The following is a 19743-nucleotide window of genomic DNA, read 5'->3' as shown; positions in this document are numbered from 1 at the left end:
CAACACGCACGTACTGCCCAAACACGCACACGCACACGCACACCCACCACCGCCAGGGTGGGCCGGCTGCCGGGCTCCTTAGCGACACACGCCTCGTAAAGCGGCTGCAGATAGGCATGTGTACGGCAATGAGCTGGCCATGAGGGTGTCCGTATTCCCAGGTCCAGGTCCAGCGTGGAGAGCAGCTGCACGGGTCCGGGACCGGGTCCTGGGAGGGGCCGGGGCCGGGGGGAGGGGGCAACAAGAAGCAGAGACGGAAGGGGAATCACATGCACGGAAAAACGAGAAATGAACTGCCGGCTTTTTCTCGTCCGAAGAGTCCGGAAGTGCCCCCAGTGCGTGAGTCCTAATAAGCGATGAAGTTACATCGACGGAGGAGGGGCAGGAAACCATTTGCGGTGGGGCAGTACATGGCAGGAGGGTGCGAAGAGGGGTGGTGGAAAACTGATGTTCCATACCCCGCTGCTCTCGTGATGAAAACCCTAAGCCCCTCGGCGGAAAGGAGAGGAGACGAGGTGCGGTGCGAGGTGCCACGCAAGGAAAGCCGACAGCAGGGGCGCACCTCAAGCTCCTAAAGATGGGCTGTCCGCCCTTCATTCATTCCGCTATATCCGCTCCCAAGGCCCAACACGGCCCCGGCTCGGCACCCACTGGCCCGACACCCTGGCAGGTGCCTTCTGATGTCTCTACCCGCCACTCACCATTACCAACACATACATACATACATACATACATACATACATACATACATACATACATACATACATACATACATACACACGCACCGCACCTGAGGTGGAGTTGACCTGCGGCCCTGACTGCCCTAGCTGCCCCTCCGCAGGCGGCTCACCCGCCGCCATGGCCCACATCAGCATCCCGAAGGCCCAGGTGTCGTGAGAGGCATCCACGGGGCAGCAAGGGTCCTGCTGCGACTCGGGCGGCAGGAACAGCTCATCGCGCCAGCCGCCACCGCCACCGCCAGAGGTCGCGGTGGAGGCTGAGGCGCCCCCGGCCGGGCGGCTGTCCAGCGACTGGGCCCCGTGGCAAGAGCGGCTAGGACCTGACGGCGCGGCACCTCCGTCCCCGACTCTTTCCCTTTGAAACAAAACTGCTGCCACTTCTTCTTCTTCTTCCTCCTCCTCCTCCTCAGCATCCTCCCCCTCTTCCTCTTCCTCTTCCTCTTCGCCCTGCACCTTCTCTCCGCCGTTTCCATTTCCTGTCTCCACCTGTTCTTCTTCCTCCTCGTCCCCCTCCTCGCCTTTGTCCTCTGCTTGTCCCCCGCGGCGCCGCTGCGGCTGCTGCTGCTGCTGCGGCTGCTGGTGGTGGTGGTGTGACTCGGCGCCCCAGAGGCCATCGGCAGTTTCATGCTCCGGAACCACGCTGCTGCTGACCGGAGAAGCTGCCGCAAGCCAGGAAGGCCAGCGGCTGAGGAGCGCGGCGGCGGCTAGGGCTACAGAGGATGCACGGCTACTAGACGCCGCCGCGCCGCTGCGGGCGTTGCTTACTCGCCGGGAATGGCCACCCCCGCCGGCGTCGGACTCGGGGGTAACAAGCACGCTCGGCACTGCTTGCTTCGAGAGCGCTGCCGTACCCGCAGTCGGCTTGTTGAAGACCAATGAGCGGATCAAGGACGTGAGCCGCGAGGGGGTGCCTGGGGCGGAGGCCCCACCGCACACGACGCTTACGTTGCCGCCGCCGATGCAGCTGGCGGCGGCGCCTGCACCAGTGCTGACGGCAGTGGCGGCGCCCAGCGTGAAGGATAGGGAGCTCTTCCCGCTGCGCACTGCCGCCGCCGTCACCTCCGGGCCGCTGCGCAGCACCAGGTCCGAATGAGACCGACGAGCGGGGACAGTGTCCATGTCGCCTTCGCAGCCGCCGTCAACGCCAGAGCGCTGCTGAGCCGAACCAGGTCCTAAGCCCGTTCCTATTCCTCCCGCCGCTGATGCACCCTCCACCGCGACCGCTTCAACACCCTCAACCTCCAAATGTTCCGGTATTGCATAGCTGGTACGCAGCGGCCGGCGTGACGCGCGCATGAACGACAGGCCCCCAAGGAGCTGTCCCTCCGACGGTGTACGGCACAGGGGCGGCGCGGTTGCAGCGGCGGCCCCGCCCGTCGACCCAACGGCGCGCCCTGGACAGCTGCCCATTGCCAGCATCAGCGGGGGGATCAAGGCGCTGCCGCTAGGCCGCCTGCGGCCGGGGGCGACAGCAGCGCTGCTGGCGAAGTCAAGTAGGTGGTTACCGGCAGACGTGGACGGCGAGAATGCCGCCTCCGCCACCGCCAGCACGCGGCTAGGAGGCCGAGAGCGGCCTGTGAAGGAGGCCGGGCTGTACGGCGCCCCGCAGGAAGGAGACCACCACGGGTTGCTGGTGGAGGGAAGCGATGAGCAGGCGGCGGAGGCCACCGACGTCGGCGCCACCGGCGCCACCGCGTCTGCGGCGGGCATCCTCGGCGAACCGGCGTACGGCAGGAAAACAGACCCGCCCTGGGATGGCAGCGCCTCCGGCCAGCTCAGCATCGTGGCGGCGATGTGCGGCTGGGGACTTGAGCTGCAGCGCCCGGCACCGCCGCCGCCGCAGCAGCCCACGCTGGGACCCTGCCCCTGGAAGCGAGCGTCCATGCTTTTGCTGCTGTCGCCGGCTGCGACGAGGTTTGCGGTGCTGTTCCGATTGCCCAGCAGCTGCACGAAACGGACGCTCGCACCAAAAACCTGCATGCAGCATGCGCGGACGGGGAATGGAGGGAGAGCGGTGAGTGAACACGCAGCTCGCCCAAAGGGACGACACCCCCATAACCTTTCCCTGCACAGTGGGCGGCCGGTACGAGCTCTTTGATGCGAGCTCGCGGCCTCACGACCTCCGTGGTCTCGTCCGCCGCAGAATCACGGCATGACATGACGTAACCCCTCCATCCTATCCAGCCTACAAACCCGCAGGGAGCCCCCCCCAAGGCATTTCCAACCCTCCTAGCCCAACACAACCCGGTGCGCCCTTTCCTTCCCTTCCCCTTCCCTTCAACATCCATTCCAACCCAGCCAAGAGAAAGTGCCCAAGCGCACAGCCCCAGCACACTGTTAGCCTCTGCTACCATACCGAAGGAGGCCCTCCAAGCCCAGTCCCGTGCCGCTGTGGGGAATCATGTACGGGGATAGCGCCGAGGTGGGGGAAGCGGGCCAGCCTCCCCAGTGAACACCAAAGCACACAACACCGCACCGGTAAAGTTGCCCTCGTGTACCCTGTCCACGGCTCTAGCTCCTGTCCGCGGCTCTAGTTCCTGTCCGCGGCTCTAGTTCCTGTCCACGGCTCTAGCTCCTGTCCGCGGCTCTAGTTCCTGTCCGCGGCTCTAGTTCCTGTCCGCGGCTCTAGTTCCTGTCCGCGGCTCTAGTTCCTGTCCGCGGCTCTAGTTCCTGTCCGCGGCTCTAGTTCCTGTCCACGGCTCTAGTTCCTGTCCACGGCTCTAGTTCCTGTCCGCGGCTCTAGTTCCTGTCCGCGGCTCTAGTTCCTGTCCGCGGCTCTAGTTCCTGTCCGCGGCTCTAGTTCCTGTCCGCGGCTCTAGTTCCTGTCCGCGGCTCTAGTTCCTGTCCGCGGCTCTAGTTCCTGTCCACGGCTCTAGTTCCTGTCCGCGGCTCTAGTTCCTGTCCGCGGCTCTAGCTCCTGTCCGCGGCTCTAGTTCCTGTCCGCGGCTCTAGTTCCTGTCCACGGCTCTAGTTCCTGTCCGCGGCTCTAGTTCCTGTCCGCGGCTCTAGCTCCTGTCCGCGGCTCTAGTTCCTGTCCGCGGCTCTAGTTCCTGTCCGCGGCTCTAGTTCCTGTCCGCGGCTCTAGTTCCTGTCCACGGCTCTAGCTCCTGTCCGCGGCTCTAGTTCCTGTCCACGGCTCTAGTTCCTGTCCACGGCTCTAGCTCCTGTCCGCGGCTCTAGTTCCTGTCCGCGGCTCTAGTTCCTGTCCGCGGCTCTAGTTCCAGTCCACGGCTCAGATTATAGAAACACACCCCGCCTCACATGACCCACATGACCCACCTTGGTCCGGAAGTTGCGGCGGTCGTGGTTTGAGGGCACCAGCAGCACATTACAGGGCCGCAACGCGCCATGCACCAAGCCGATGGAATGCAGGTGTGCCAGTGCCCCCGCCACCTCCAGGGCAGTGCGCAGCAAGGCACGGCGGGCCATGTACGCAGGCCAGGAGCGGTTGGGGCGGAAGGGGTTGTGGACACCACCCAGGAGGGACTCCAAACTCCCCTGAAGTGCGCGCCAAGGGGGGGGGAATAAATACATCACGTAAAGGGTTCAAGGAGGGAAGAATAGCACCAACAACAACTCCTGGCCGACGGCCAAACTTGCCAACTGCTGTCGGAGTCACAAGTGACGACGCGATGGCTTTACAAGCTTTACTACCGACGTTATTGTTTGCGCGTTGTATACCGGTAACCACCCTCAGCTTAGGGAGGGGGGAAAAGAGAAATGCAAAGGAGGTGTCATGAAAAGGAGGTGCGAGAGTGGGGATGCAATGGGGTTGGACCCACCATCGGTGAGCCCTCGCACACCACCGCCAGGACGCCTTCTCCGGGCTGAAGCTGCAGCTGAGCCCGTAGAGCCGCCACCACGGTCGCCAACTGGGTTACGGGTGCCATGGCGGTGAGGCGCTGGTGCTGGTGCCGAAGAAGGTCACGAACCCCTTGATGCTGCTGCTGCTGCTGCTGCTGCGGGGTCCTCGCGAGTTGGGCTGAGCGATCAGGGCCGCTGCTGCCGCAATTAGTGGGCGGTGCGGAGCTGCCGGTTGTCGGGTCCAACCAGTCCGCTGACGATGATGTAGCAGCAGCGGCAGCTGCAGTAGCAGCAGTTGCAATTGGAATTGGAACAGCGGTTGCAGGGGCAGCTGCTGCGGGGTTAAAAAGAGGGTTGGGTGAATATGATGGGGTAGCTGCACAGCAGCGGCGACGGTAAGGGAGTAGACAGCACGCGAGGAGGTTCAGAGACGACCACACGAGAAGACTCAACTGCAACGAAGGACACAGGACACAGGCCACAGGACAAGTGCGGAAAAAGGGAAGGGCTCTTTTGTCCAACCCCACCCCACCCTCAAGGGCTCACGGGTCCATTCAGAACCCCTGATGGCCCCTTCTTTCCTCCGAATTACACACCGACGTCCGTTCCTCTCACCGGGTTCGACACCAGGTGCGTTTTCCGGCACTTGGCGACCGGCGGCTGGCAGCCACGACAGAGCCTCATCACGGGCCCAATCAGCCCCCGCCGCCGCCGCCGCTGCCGCGGGCGCCCCCAGCGCCGCCGCTGCAGCCGGTCGCTTCACTCCCGACACGGCTCCGGGCGCCAGGGCCGCTGCTGCCGGCACGAAACGCATGCCGTGCACGCTCGCAATGGCGGGGTGTACGGCGGATCCGGCTAGCATCACTGTCCGTAGCGCGGGGCCCGTGGCGGGGTGTAGCGCACGGCAACCCAGGAGGTGTACGACAACTGGGCCGCCTCCGGCCAGTTGACCTGTGACCCAGGGTGGCAGGCCGGGGGGATTGGGGGGTTTAAACCTGTGTTGTCCGTCGAAACACCCACGGGCACTGTGGAGGCCGTACTGCTGGTGAAACTAACCAACCATGGATCTGCTGGAATTTGGGGGTTTAGGGTTTTTTGAATGGGTTGTTTAGGTGCCGTACATGTTGCAACTTGCAAGCGGCAATCAGTCCAGTCGCGTTCATGCGGCCCGGGGATCCACACCGCGATGAATGCGCTCCAATCATACCCCAAAGTTCTATTCTTCACCACTACTACTGTTTCCTTGCTTTTCCTGCTTTTTTATGACTTTCCTTTCATGTCATCGGCTAGGTAGTTTTTCTCCGCTTTTTCGCCTTCTGCCTTCTTTGGACTTTGGACTTGGCAGCTAGTAACTCGTCCCACAACCCAGATAGCTATACGGCCACATCGCCGCAATGACTACCACTACTCAAAGAGTCATCACTGGTCAGTAAATATTCCTGATGCAGCATTTGCCATCTCCTGGACTATCCATCCATCTCTGGTATCTGCTTCATTCGCCAGTGGTTCGGCTTACCTCCCACCATCGCCAACACGCACATACATACACGCACACGGCAGCCAGCGGGGAGCCCCCGACCCACCTTTAATAAGCACGCATCGCCCGCCTGTGTAGGAGCTGCGGCTGCAGCTGCCAGTGCTGGCAGATGCAGTGGCGGAGGCGGGTCGCAGCATTCGGAGATCTTGGAGGTCCGCCAGCATCGCAGCCAGGCTAGGGAACACCGTGAGCCGCGGGGATTGGGCCCCTAGCTGCTGCTGCTGCTGCTGCTGCTGCTGCTGCTGCTGCTGCTGCTGTGGGGCCAAGCCCGGGGCCCCGCTCAGGAGCCGGGGGGACGATAGGGAGATACCAGTACCGGATGGTAGAGGTGGTGGCGGCTGCGACGGCAGCATGGGCTGGAGGCTGCCGCTGCTGCTGCAGCGACGGCTGAACTGCGTATACGACGGATCCTCGGTTGCAGCCTGGGCTGCGGCGGCAGTGGCGGTGTCGAAGGTGGAGGGTGCGGGAGGGGCGCCAGGGCGGTTGAATGCGATGACGGAGGCAGGGGAGGTCCCGACCGCGGGGTTGCGCGTTTGTTGCGCGGTGGCCATTGATTGGGAGCAGGTGCTGCCAACGTGGGGAATAGTGTCCAGACTGCAGTTGCTTTCGCTGGGGCTCTGCATGCGGCTGCTTCGAGAAGGAGGAGTAGATGCCGGTCCGTCTTGGTCCTCAAAAGTTGGGTCACGCTCGTCCTCATCACTCGTACCCGCGACATCGGGAACAGTACGGCTTTCGGTCCTGCCCATATCCAGGCGAAGGGTATCACATACATCGGGTGGGGTTGCTGCTCGTTCAGTCGACCAGGACCGCGGCTTTACATCAGGTCCCCAACCCGACGTGGGAGACGCGTCGAGGGCAACTGTGCCAGTTGCCAAGGTAGGTTGAGATTCGCCTTTGTGCGCAGGATTTGTATCCGTGCTAAGCGGCTGGTTGGGCGCGCAAGAAGTGCCAGTTGCCAGGGACGGCGAAGCCTGCGACTGGGCTGGGCTTTCAGTTCCACGCAAGCGTAGCTGAGCATGGTGTTCAAGTTTTATTAAGTTGGGCGGTTCGGCAATGTCATCATCATTTTTATAGGACTCCTGCTGGGGAGGTACATCGCCTTTGAGGTTCGCTGCGCCTTCGTTGTCATAAGCTTTTCCAAAGCAGGCCGCTAAGCATCCCAAGCCAGGCATTCGTGGAAAAAATATTGGCTGTTTGCAGCCACCGTTTGGCAACGTGCGCCACGACGACTAAGCACCGCGAGGACACTGGCGGAACCTCATGTTATATAAGCCAAAGCACCCACCCGGGAAGAGCGGGAAAAAGGTCTTATGCTTCTACATTAATGCGCATACATAATAGTCAGAATGCAGCTATCTCGTACCATAACATAACTATCACAAGGAAGTTACTTTAGTTGCATTATAGGCATAAGAGCACTTAGATACACATTTTGGAAACTATTCAATGCAAAAGTAACCAGGTACCAGTAGAAGTACGGCCTGCCGCGTTACATTACGGCTTACCGAATCTGCTCGCGGAGATAGTATTTTGAAACATTGTAAACTCAAAAAGTACAGGGTTATGCACAAAACCTAAAAAAAGACTTCAGACAGTCCGTACTGTGGCGTGCGGAGGCCTGCATGCTGCGTACCTCGATCGCGCGCTAAGAAGACGCACCACCTGGAAGCATTTCAAGTGGCAACCCAGCCGGCCAATAAATGTTGGATATGGATGCTGCCAAAGTAGTACACTGCACAGTCTCGGTTGTCCTACCCTCTAAGCTCGAACAAACGGACACCCTAAGTCCATACCTACAAATCTGTAGGTTTCCTGCGTGTGTTGCAAGGGAGGCGGCGTGTTTGTGTTGTACATAAGGTTCTAAACGACTGGGATGTCCTCGGAAGTCCTTCCTTTGCACTTCTGTAACTGGCCAAGACAAATATTGAACGGTTCAACGTGGACCGACCATGCAACATCTGCATTAATCCTCCTAACACAGACACGTAGCCTTCGTTTTGGCAGCAGACGCTCCGGGGCCCCCATCGTCGAATCAGGTTTGGTTGGCATGGGTTTCATGCAATCTCGACCGTGTAGAAGACATACGCATCAGCGAACACGGCTGCTGCGCGGCAGCCCTTCCCCTTACCTCCCACAGTCACTACTGCCCCCATACAGCCCCCAGTACACCATGAAGTGCAGTTGGCGCAGCCACGTCGGGTCCACGACCGTAGCCATCCGACAGCCAGTTTAACGGCCATCGCTCTGTCCCCGGCTCTCGCTAGGTGAAAACGGGGTAACGTGAAACAGAAAGGCTAGGATGAACGGGAGGCAACGTCGGGAGCAGGGACAGAACAAAGAGAAGCCTGGAGCACACATCGGCGTCGCTGACGTGAAAAGAGGCCATGCACGGAGCGAAAAATGGCAGACGAATGGCCAGCTAGCAGAAATGCAGATGTGGTTTGATGCATCCCAGTTGAAACGAACCACCCCAAACCCCATCTGCACTCAAACCAAAGGCCAACTCAGGCCAAAACGCAGGGCCTCAGACAGGATCATGGCACAGCATAAGGACCTAAAAATCACAGGACGGAAAAAAAGCAATACGCAATCTCTCAGTCAAGTGCAAATAAGGAAGACAAGAAAGGAAAAACGTAGACGAGCCGGCAAAATGTTGGAAACGCCAGGAAGGAAGCAGACACTGCAAAAATTTGGAATGCGGAATAACTAGAGACATTTCCAAACGCCCTCAGATGAGGATTCGACACAGCGCAACCCCAAAAGCACATCAGAACAATGTCCAAAACCAAAACCTAAGCAAGGTGGCACTTCAATCCAGGGCCAGGGCTCGGGTTGACATCCACAGCTATGGCCAAGTGAGCAACGACAGTATTACTTTGGGGACGCGGCCCCCGCTTGTGGCTCCGCAGCCACAAGGGAGGGACGCCATTGTTCTGGGGCTCGGCGGCAGCTGTGGGAGCCACGGGTCCGGTTGCTAAGGCTCGTATGGGGAAGGGCTTCTGCAATTGCTGTTGCTGTGGTTGCTGCTGTGGTGTGACTGCTGTAATTGCTGCGGTTGGCTGTAATTGTTGGTTGCAAATACGTGCTGGCTCGGAGGTCGTGACCAATCGTTCCATGGAGGCGGCCAGGTTTGTCCGCACCGGGAATTGGGCCGCCGGGGAATCTCGAGCAAAGGGGCCCCAGCGGTAAAGTATCAGACTGGGGTGGCGAAAACATCCCTTGCTTATAAGTTGTACCGTACCACGAGATGCTCGTATGTGTCGTCCCAGCTGCTCGTATGTGTCGTCCCAGCTACCCACGCTGTACACCTCAGCACGAATGCAGCAAAAGTGTGAGTTAAGTTATTGTTTTTTCACCCCAATGGTCAGGTTAGAAGGCAGGTCTATGCTCTCAGCGGATACAACCTGGTCACCATGCGCGCACTTGAAGAGGGGTTACCAATCTTCCGTCCGGTCACTTGGAAAACACGCGCCCGTTATCTGGGGCTGCACTTCGGACCAGACTCGGGTTTTGCGTCTTGCACGGATGAGCTGTTCTCGGCTGGCCAACGGGCCATGTTTGCTCTGCGTAACAAGCTGCGCCGGCAGGGTCTGCTGCTACCTAGCGTCGGCATGAAGTGTTTCAATGCGCAAGTTCGTTCTGTCTTATCATACGGCTCGCAGGTGTGGGGGGCTGACCAGGTTCTCGCGATGTTGGACAAGGGCTATCCGGCTAACGAGGCACCGCGGTCATGCTATTTCGATGTGGCTATACGAGACCGCATGGTCAAGCTCCAAATCTTTTTCATGAAACAATTGGTAGGGACTTCTGTACCACCCCTCCAGCTTCTGTTCATGGAGCTAGGTCAGATGCCGCTACAGCTGCACTGGGCTGAATCCGTATTTCGCTTCTGAAATAGTTTGGTGGAGGATACTAGTAGCGTATACCACAGCGCCTTTCGTCAGGAAATTCGTTTGGCGTTAGTAACGAATTTACAGTTTGATGGTTGGGGATCCAAAGTCATTCGTATCCTTAACCACTTAGAGCATGACTGGGGTGAGGAGGCAGTCGGGGGAGGCATTGATATGAGGGTTAGACGTTACTCGGCTTGCAAGCTTGATGTCGAAGCGCTGATGGATACCCTTAGGACACGTGTCAACGACGACTGGGCGAATGATAGGCTAGATGTGGACCCTAGAGTTTTCGTTACGGACGGTAGGAAGCCCGGCGTGAAGATGGGCCGCCATAAGCACTGGATGGGGCCACCGAAGCCGTACGTGGGTTATATCCCCCCGGCGCATCATCGTGCCCTAATCCGCTTTCGTTTGTGTGTCTCTGACCTGGCGGTTAACAGTGAGAGCAACAGGGCTAGGGAGCACCGCGTGTGCGCTGTGTGTCGTAGTAATGGTGCTATTGAGGATGAGAAACACTTCCTGGTAGAATGTCCGGCGATTATGTCTGCGCGTCAGAAGATCTGGGACCTCGGTGTGCCCGTCAATGCGAACATCCGTGATATCATGCAAGTGGATGATCAGCGTGGTCTTGCAAAGGCTATTTTTGAGATGTTTCGCTCCCGGCATGAGCACCTAACTACCTAACTTTCTCGGCGGTAATAGGCAATTGTGTTTCAGAGTCAAATTGACGCTGTTCTTTCTCATAAACACCCGTTTTCTTCTTGCGTAAAACTTTCCTTTTTTGTTGTTTGTTTTGTTTGCTTCGTTTACTTTTTCTCTTTTTTTCTTTTCCCTATCGACGGCGCTGTCAAAGCGGTTCATGAGCCTCCGGGTTCGTTTGGGCCGTACGAGCTCGCTGAAGCTTGTAACATCCATCCATCCATCCATCCAGCAATGCTCTCCATTTTTTTCACCAGGTTAAGATAGGATTGAAGCGTATGAATTGATGTGTGCTTTTGATAATGCATAGAGCTTTTGTGTGGATCAGAGCGGATACTGTGTCTGGATCCCGTATTTCTTTTTTTCCAGAACGCACATCGCAAACCCACCTGCGGAAATATGGCCTACGAGCCGTATACAGTACGCAAATAGAACTGCGGCCTACGTTAACCGGGTACTGAAACATTAATAATTTGAACTGGCTGTCCATGCTGTTCACGCTGCTCAAAATAGTGCGCACACACCTATCGCCTGCGCAAATACTGTGTTAAACCACTCCAGATCATAGAACATGAATCATGGTGATTCAGGAAGTTTAGAGAGTAAAGGCTTGGAGACCGCGCGACTTGCCGAACCAAAGGTAGAAGCATATGGTGTATTGTCCCTACGCTCTCGGAGTATGCTGTTTTCTTGTTTGAGTACGTTCGCTATAGCAGGCGGGTGCTATGGAAATTGTGGAGCGCTGTACCAAAAAAGGTGACTACGACCACAGAGTGCTTCCAAATTGTGTGGGAGTGTCCTTTCCTTGCAGTCGAGCCGATGGCAGAGTGTGCTGTTTCTTCTGCCCTGAGGCATTTCATGATGTAAGGGAGGAGATTTGGAAGCTAAGATTGGGCATTGCATTGTTCGGCGACTTGTCCAGGCCCTTTTGGCACAGGCACTAAGATGGCCGCGCAAGAACTAGATGACATGAGAATTGTTTGACCAAGCTGATGCGGCACCATTTTGGTTTACGGGATTCAGCGGATTTCCTGGAAATGGCGCCGCAAGCGTTGGTGTCGCGTCTCACTCTGCGGCTTGCACTGAACATCCAACTACACAGGAATCGAGGTTGTGAACGTGGACGGCTTAAAGTTCATGCGGAAACGCAAACGGACAGAAAAGGATCCTGAGCAGGCTGGGGAGCCGTGTGGGCAACCCGGTGTGCAAGCCAATCCAGGCCCAGAGCCAACGAACACGCAGGCTACCCCGGGTTTCGATGGCACTGCTCTTGCCGCTGCATCTGGAACAGCACAGAACGCTGCCTTCAATACTGGTAGCCCCATAGCTCATGAAATGAGCGAGGAGCAGCCGTCCATAGCCCAAACGGCTTCACAAGTACCGCTTTCACCGGAGGAGGACGTTGGCACGGAGCAGCCTCCTGGCTCCGGCAGCCCTATGGCTGCTGACGGAAAACAGCCCATGAGCGAACCGGCCCAGCCGCCCGTCCGTGAGCAGGACCTGCAAGCAGTCGTTAGCAACCTTCTCAAGTTCATCCCTACAGGGTGCCCAACCGCAGTTGCCATCACTTGGCTTCTACGGGAAACACTGCGCGTCGCGGTTCCGCCTGGGGACGAGGCGGGTGCGGCCACTGCGGCCACGGTGCTGCAGAGCTTCCAGCGGGGCTTTGACAAACAGGTGGCTGCTGCACAGCAGCTGCTCCTCCTGGGGGATCCAGAGCATCTCGAACAGTTTGACAAGTTGGCACCCATAGTCCGCAACATGTGCGCGACGGAACGTCATGTGGTCAGCCTGAAGCAGCAGCTGGAGGCGCTCCGGCGTGAGGAGGCTGAATGGCTGGCACTGGAGGAGAGGTACCGCTCGGGTGCTTGCGGCATTTGTGGCGAGGACGCTACCAGTCTAGCCGTGTCTGGCGGCGATATGGAGATAGAGCAAAACCAAGAACACGTTGACGTCGCAGTGCTGGAGTCGGCACAGCAGCGAGCAGAACTCCAGCTCTCGCTACAGGTGCGATATGCCACATGCCTTGTTATGATGCTGGTTACACCGTCGAGTCCCGTCCACATTGTTCCCCAAACGGGATTAGACTAAAGTTCTTGACTTCATATTGCCGGATTGTGGCAGGTTTGCTTGGTCTCTAGCCTTAGCACTTTAGCCTTAGCCCCCCGCATTGCGCTTAAGAAGGATGCCGGCGGTTGGACGGTTGGCGCCCAGGTGGACGCCATCAACGATATGCTGGACAAGGCGGAATTCATGGTGGCCAGAGCGCAGCAGAAGTGTGCCAGTATGCAGGTGCGCCACAGAGTCCTAATCGACGTGGTGTCCGGAACTTCTACTATCCATATCTAGGGAGCTTAATGAGAGGCATGAGTCGGTGTGGCCCATCTAGCCCATGAACGAGTCCCTCCGCCCTGTACGATTCCCCGCATGCAGGCCGAGTACCATAAGGAGAACTTCCAGTCTTATGCCCACGTCAATTCGCCGCAAGTGCTTGTGAAGATGCTTTCCCAGGCCCTGCCTTCTGCAGCCATGGACTTCGTGCCGGCGTCACAGCCTGGCGATGACTGACAAGTGACGGCATTTCTAGTTGCTTGCTGCCTGGATGAAGTGTCGCCCTCACCGGGAATCAAGGAAAGATATGCCTCGCACATTGGAATGACCGGCGAACTTGGCGCTTTAAGCCCAGTCAATTGGTTAGATACGTTCGCTTATGATAAGGGCGTCCTTTCTACGTAAGGCCGTGACGTCGCCTATGCGACGAGGCTAATTTGACCAATGTCACTAACCGACGGACTATTAATTAAACATGTAAGCCGTACATGCAAGCGTGCACGCCTGCCTTGCAGAACCTCATTTCACACAAACAAGCATACACCGGGACCGTCCGAACTCTTGGCTGTCGTCTATCCAAACAAAAAAGCGTCAAACACGTCACGAACCAAGCCCAGTCAACACGAGCATGCACAAATCCGGAACTGGGAACACGGTTTACGCCCCGAACGGCGTGTCATAGTATTGAAAGCGTTCACGGAAGCTGGGCTAAGCGATAGGCAAGACACGATCAGCCACACAACACCGCCGCCATGTACCCGCTTTCCAATATATTCTCAGGAAAGATCGCTAGGTAGTGGGTTTTTCTGGCAGGTCACGTCCGATCCGGATGCGCCGTCGACAGAAGATGGACGCACCCACAATGCTTGCGTCAGATTTTCTGCACGCTTGAAACTTCTCATCAGAGCTGTGCAAATAGCCCTTTACCCTACATGTTCCTCCTACGATGCTCGGGAAAAAGATGCACTGGGGATGCACACCCTGTCGCACACTAGCAGTTCAGCTGCACAGCCAATCCCGTGCGCCCAGGCCGGCAACATGCTTGCACACCCCTTCTCAACGCCCGGGAAGCGGTGAATGCCCAGCGTGATACACGTGCCGCCAGCGCATACTCTACGTCCCCATGGGTGCCCTACAAGCTATATAACAGCGACCCAGAGATTGGTCCATAAACACGGGGTAAACAACGGCTTGTCAAGGGGCCCATATAGTAACCCAAGCCGAACGCGCGCGTACCTCATCCAAGTTCTGTGCATCGCACTCGCACTCGTGCGTCTCAGAGTGTGAGCGTGGTCGGCTTGATCGGTGAAGCATCCAAGAGGCTTTCAGTCCCCAGCCGCCCGCTGCTCGCCATCAGCTCCACTTCTTCCTCGAGCTCAATCTCCAGCTCGCCCGCCGCTATGAGGGCTTTCGCACGTTGCGCCTCGGCATTCCAGTCAAACTTGAACACTATCCAAGACAAGATAAGCGACTGTAGCGAGGCAGTGCAAGCCAAACCCGTCCACAAGCCCATGGCCCCGAGACCCAATCGGAAGGCCAGTAAGCACGCAAACGGCAGCCCCAGACCCCAGTACATGAACAGGTTGATTTGGGCGCCGATCTTCTGACGCCCGCAGCCGCGCAACACACCGGCCAAGACCGTGTTGGCGCCCTCGCCTGCAAAAGTTTGCGGGACGCAGGAGGGTGGGTAACGCTCAATGTCTGGCACCGGGTAACTGTGTCGCCAATTATTGTTCTAAGCCTTTACTCGCATCGGTACCTTCACCAAACACAGCAGTTGCGAAAAAGGCGGCAATAAATCATTCTGTCCAATTTCCTTCGACTTGTCCTTTCTACTTTCTACTAAGGTTGGCACGCGCCCTCAGCACGGGTCGTTGGCACACGGCATTCTTAGACAGGCTTACCTATAAGCGAAATTGCCAGAGTGGGCACCGCCTGACTTGTGAGCAGTACCACCTCACGGTCACCCGCAAACAATGCTCCGAGCTGATCTCGGAACATGAGCAACATGCCGGCGCAGATAATCATAATGACGGTCCCCATGAGCACCGAAACCTGCGTATTGAGCCACGCTTGCCGAGGCCGACTGGCACCTGCGTGAAAGGATAGGCAACGCTGGTTATTATCAGCTCGTCAAAAGGTATTGTGACAAAGTTATGCTGCATTATGGAAATGATACCTTATCCTGGACAAACATCATGCGCACTTTTACTGAGCATCTTTACCTCATGCTTAATCCATGCACCATGGCAAAATACTGTACATGGTCACGGTGTGAATTTGCTCTAGCAGGATCTGCGAAAACATATTTCGTGCTCCTTCCCTCCCCCCACCGTCCAACGCTCAGACCATAAGGCAACCGCTCACCTAGCTCATTACCGACCCGCGTGCTGACAGCCCCGCTAAGGCCATGAGCCGCAAAGAAGCACAGCGCGTGGATGTTGAAGGTAATACCCATCATGGACATGGTCATCTCTGGCCGTGGCAGCAACCCAGAGAGCATTACTATAATCTGTAACAACAAAACGAAAGGAAAACGAAGGATGGGCATTAGCATGGATCGAGATAGATGACGTGATAAAATTGCGTGGAACTCCGACGCACTCCAACACGCCGCAAATCAAGGACCTCTTGAAGTCAACCCAAATCGCGACCAAGGCGACAAAGGTTTAAGTTAGGGTTTTAGGGTTTTAAAGCCCAAAGCCCAACCCTTAGACCAAGAGTCACAAGGAGACTACCTCAGGCGTGCACTAGCCGCTGCTGGTTCCCGCCGGCGAGGTCTAGGCTAGAAGTCCCCTAGGGCTCTCCCTTCCTACTTCAGGGGAGACCTTGTCACCATACCAAACGTTAATCTTTCCCTACACAATCTTCGCCTCTCACGCCCTGGGTCCAGCACAATACAACTACCGGTACCCTAGGGTGCTTTGCTAACCCGTGATGCTATAGACGATGGACCGCACCTCAAAAGTCCACCAGTCAAGGCAGATCATGACCGCTGACGGAATAGCAACTCGGATGTACAGCGGCCATTCCGACAAGCACTCCCGGCTCCACCCCGTCCAGGTCCGTTTGGATGGCTCCTGGCCGTAAGTGTGGTAGAGTGTGAACAGCAGCAAGCCCAGGCAGGAGCTCGCCTGTACGCACGCCCATGCCACTGCCGCGCCATCAAATCCCCAAGCACACCTGCAACAACGGAAGAGGACGAAACCAGTGCCCCCGTGGCCAAATAGCATTATTTACTGACGTGCCGGTACATCTGTGCACGCGGAGGCCTATCCCCGCACAAAGAATATGCATATGGCATACCCGGTTTCAAATAAACGGCGTGACGATAGACGGCGTGGCTAACAATTGTGGTGCTCCACTTCGAGAGGGTAACCAAGGAATAGGCCGTGGGAGAGTCAACTAGACTGTGGGAGACAAAGGTTTACTTGTACGGTATCTTTCCATGGCTTGCCAAGCGCAAGCGCAGTCGCTTCACAGCAGCTATGCACAAGCGGCCACTGACCACCCCCTCCCCCTGCGCTGCCTACACCAACCTGAAGATGAAGTACCAGAGGTACAGCGGCGTGAGGAGTGTCGCGATGAAAGTGACGTACATCAGTGGTTGCACGACAGACTGAGATGCAAGGTATCGGCGCAGACACTGCTCAAAGCCGTCCAGCACCAGGCACGGGCTCAGCAGCATGGTGAAGCGCCCCGCCGCTTTAGCGATGTGTGGATCTTGGCCCATTGCCAGCATGAGGGACTCCGCTTTTCCCCACATCGCAATGCATAGTAAATTGAAAATAGTGGTGATAACCAGCGCACGTTGTGTAACGATCCCCACCGTTGCGTATTTCTTTGCGCCATAGGCTTGCCCGCAGAACGTTTCCATAGCTGTCACAACACCAAGCATGGGCGCATTCCCGCTGACGTTGTACAGCGTCTGGGATAGCACTAACGACGACAGCTCCACGGGCCCCAGATGACCAACAAACGCAGTAATGATGAGCTCCTTGGCAAACGTCATCACTTCCATGCCAGACAGCGGCCATGCCAGAGACCACAACCTGCAAGCCCGCATGCCCCATGACCAAGCACGCAAAACAACGTTTCGGTTGCATGATTTCCGCACCTCGTCGCCACCGAAATCCATGTGCTTGTTGCCTTCTTAGGCGTCGCTGGCTTCATTTTCATTGTGTAGTCATAGCCGTTCGGTGTCTGCTCTCTGAACTTGCTCCTTTGCCGGTTGGTACTTCTGCACGGTTACATGCCTGTTGCGTGTCAAAACCTTATGCAGAGGGATAGGGTCATCCGCAGGAACACCGCTCAGCGTGGTAAATGGGCTCACCCTACACCTTCTTGCTCAAGGTCCTCTATCATCGGCCGCCCCGGCGCCCTATACGTAAGGTTCCAATGCCGACTGCTTGTATAGAAATTCATGAGCCATCTGGCTTAGCTGCAACGTTCAGACGGCCAGGGGAACACTAAGCGGGAGTAATACCAGTGATCAGATTGTAAGATAGATCACAATTAAAAGCCAGACGATAGTATTATTAAGAACGAAGGTCTGATAGTTGCAATACAGGCTGGCTGTTGCCCCTGCTTTTCTTGATAGCTAGCGGAATGCCTGGGAGGTGCGCTCTAAGTGACGATCATGTTGCTAGTTTACAGATCTAAAACAAAAGTTACATTTGAAGGGGTTGGTCCGCGATAACGGGGTACGGAGTTGCGGCAGTTGCATTTTTTGATGCATGCTGTGACCGGGAGGCGTGGAGGCCTACCTATACAAAGAGAAATGTGGCCTTCTTGCCGTCATCAAATTGAATACCTCCTTTGAGTTTATCTTTTTGCGTTAGAAGGATAGGGACGAGCGGGACGTTGCCTGCAAAACCGAGTCGCCCCATAGCACTTGTGTATAGATGCTTCTTCCCCATCGTGGCCTACCTGTTGACATGTTTCGTAGTATGGAAGGTTGACGGGATAGCCGAAGTTTTGGAGGCGTGTGCTTGGATATTGAGTTCGTTAGCACTATGGTAATTCTGCATTCCCATGCTACTTTAAGCGCTGATCCGCGCGGAAGTCCTCCTAGTCACTGCTAGGCTTGTGTTTAACTTGCCCTGCTCAGCTACTCCGCGCAGGGCTGCTCAGGCCTACCTGGTGTCAACACACGTTCGTTTCCCACACGAAGCTTATAGCATCTCACTTTGTAGGCCACCTCAAAATCACCGCGACACGGCTTTCAACCGGCATTTCCTGACCCGTGGGCCGGTCCACTACAGAATCATGCGCGACCCGCGCGTATGCCCGCGCATGTGGGTGGACCGCGCTTCGCCTGCGACTAAAAATCCATCTGTGGCAAAATAGTCTCGCAACAGCTCGGGGAATAGCAACAGCCGCGCGAAGCAACAAGTCACGTGTGCGCCCGTACAACGCGCTCTCCGAAACCAGGTTTCGTCATTGCAACTAAGGCACACCGCATCCAGACTTGAAACTCAAGCAAACACATTTATTACGACATTAAACCCCCATCCAAAGCATCAATGAATAATCCATGCAAGTAGCGATCGCCTGTGCGCGCGACAAACCGGTTTAAAATACCCCGAGGGAGCGTTGCGAAAGGCATCACGACTACATCACTTCCTTTTGCAATGACACAAACCCACCATTAATTTAGTGTACGCGATCCCATCATCACCGCACTGTAAACCGAAGGGTGAAAGACAATAATACGCAAGCCTTCTTAAGCCCTCACACAGATCCGTTGCCGGCCCGGAGGCCATGAATTGCCCATGCCCATACGCATGCATCATCGTCTCGCTTGTTAGGACTGAACACGCAGAAACCAGGCTGCTGCCAAACTTGTCAGCCCTGCCAGTTGCAACTGCCTTTCTGTTCCAGCAATCGAAACAACAACAACAACAACAACAACAGTATTGCAGTAATGTTATCAACAGCCCGCCCTTATTGCCTGGGGATGGGAGCTTGGGGCTCCCCCCTGAATCCAGCACTACTATTTCAGCTGACAGCTCCATAGTTCCGGCATTCTGCCTACACTATTGGAGCTTATTATTATTGTTGCTCTCACTTTTATCCAAGACCTTACCGACTACCCTCAAGCCTCATCGACGCTCTACCACAACGAATCGACATCGCCGCGGACCTGTCACTCTCCGAGGAACAACCAGGAGCTCCGTCACAAAAATCAAAAAATGACGGGTAAGAGGACAAAGGCAACGGGAGATAACCTGGTCAACGCAGGAGCGGCCGAAGCAGCCGGCGAAGGGGGATCGGGCCAGATGCTGCCAGCCAACCAAAACGACATAGAAGCCGCCAGGGATACTTTGAGCGGGAACATAGACCAGCCGACTCTTCACCAGCTGCTGCTGGGCGTCCTGTCAGCAGCGCAGGCCAACGCGCCAAAAGCGCCAGCCAGGGATCCCCGGACAGCACCGCCTCGGGATCGCTCTCCTGACGTTGTCATCACAAAAGACGTGACCATCATGCCATCCGCAAGAGAACAGCTAGCAGCAATAAGGACGGAAGTTCAAGCAAATGACGCACCGAAGCTGACAGCACCACACGAGCAGCGGGAGCAGCTCGACGAAGGAACGCTAATGCTGCTAGAGACCGCCATCACCGCGCTGGATGCGAACGAACCCCAGCTGGCCGTCGCGGGAGAATGCCTCAAGATCGCTCACCGCCGCCTTAAGTGCTACTCCGTTGCTCTGGCCAAGGCGGGCCCAGGAGCCAACGG

General features: G+C 56.8%; 4 protein-coding genes across 4 annotated transcripts in view; 2 read left to right on the top strand and 2 right to left on the bottom strand.

Moving 5' to 3' along the window:
- VOLCADRAFT_89989 (uncharacterized protein) overlaps window positions 1-8298 on the bottom strand; it is a gene marked incomplete at both ends in the record, with an annotated part of 10019 nt that extends 1721 nt beyond the window's left edge. The window contains 8 exons of the mRNA XM_002949545.1: window positions 48-208; window positions 791-2714; window positions 4020-4238; window positions 4523-4722; window positions 5160-5495; window positions 6128-6183; window positions 6398-6508; window positions 8210-8298. Of these exons, the coding sequence (XP_002949591.1) occupies window positions 48-208; window positions 791-2714; window positions 4020-4238; window positions 4523-4722; window positions 5160-5495; window positions 6128-6183; window positions 6398-6508; window positions 8210-8298 (3096 nt within the window). The remainder of the gene's footprint in view (window positions 1-47; window positions 209-790; window positions 2715-4019; window positions 4239-4522; window positions 4723-5159; window positions 5496-6127; window positions 6184-6397; window positions 6509-8209) is intronic.
- Window positions 8299-10937: 2639 nt separating this feature from the next.
- VOLCADRAFT_104356 (uncharacterized protein) lies at window positions 10938-13414 on the top strand. The gene is made up of 4 exons (XM_002949661.1): window positions 10938-11429; window positions 11776-12680; window positions 12855-12965; window positions 13107-13414. The coding sequence occupies exons 1-4, from the start codon at window positions 11399-11401 to the stop codon at window positions 13239-13241; spliced, it is 1182 nt and encodes a 393-aa protein (XP_002949707.1). The 5' UTR covers window positions 10938-11398; the 3' UTR covers window positions 13242-13414.
- An 866-nt stretch (window positions 13415-14280) lies between these two features.
- VOLCADRAFT_80710 (uncharacterized protein) lies at window positions 14281-17070 on the bottom strand (the record flags this gene model as incomplete). Its single annotated transcript, XM_002949544.1, has 5 exons — window positions 14281-14660; window positions 14909-15097; window positions 15372-15516; window positions 15965-16187; window positions 16544-17070. 5 exons carry the CDS (start codon window positions 17068-17070, stop codon window positions 14281-14283), a joined length of 1464 nt encoding a protein of 487 aa, XP_002949590.1.
- A 1969-nt stretch (window positions 17071-19039) lies between these two features.
- The window catches only part of VOLCADRAFT_104354 (uncharacterized protein), a gene marked incomplete at its 3' end in the record, with an annotated part of 9334 nt that continues 8630 nt past the window's right edge, over window positions 19040-19743 (top strand). Inside the window, exon 1 of the mRNA XM_002949660.1 lies at window positions 19040-19205. Coding sequence (XP_002949706.1) covers window positions 19199-19205 — 7 coding nt within the window. The 5' untranslated portion in view covers window positions 19040-19198. The remainder of the gene's footprint in view (window positions 19206-19743) is intronic.

This window comes from Volvox carteri (assembly GCF_000143455.1).
Source record: "Volvox carteri f. nagariensis unplaced genomic scaffold VOLCAscaffold_15, whole genome shotgun sequence".
Lineage (NCBI taxonomy): Eukaryota > Viridiplantae > Chlorophyta > Chlorophyceae > Chlamydomonadales > Volvocaceae > Volvox > Volvox carteri.
The sequence above is the reverse complement of the archived record's forward strand: the minus strand, read 5'-3'. Positions and strand labels throughout refer to the sequence as shown.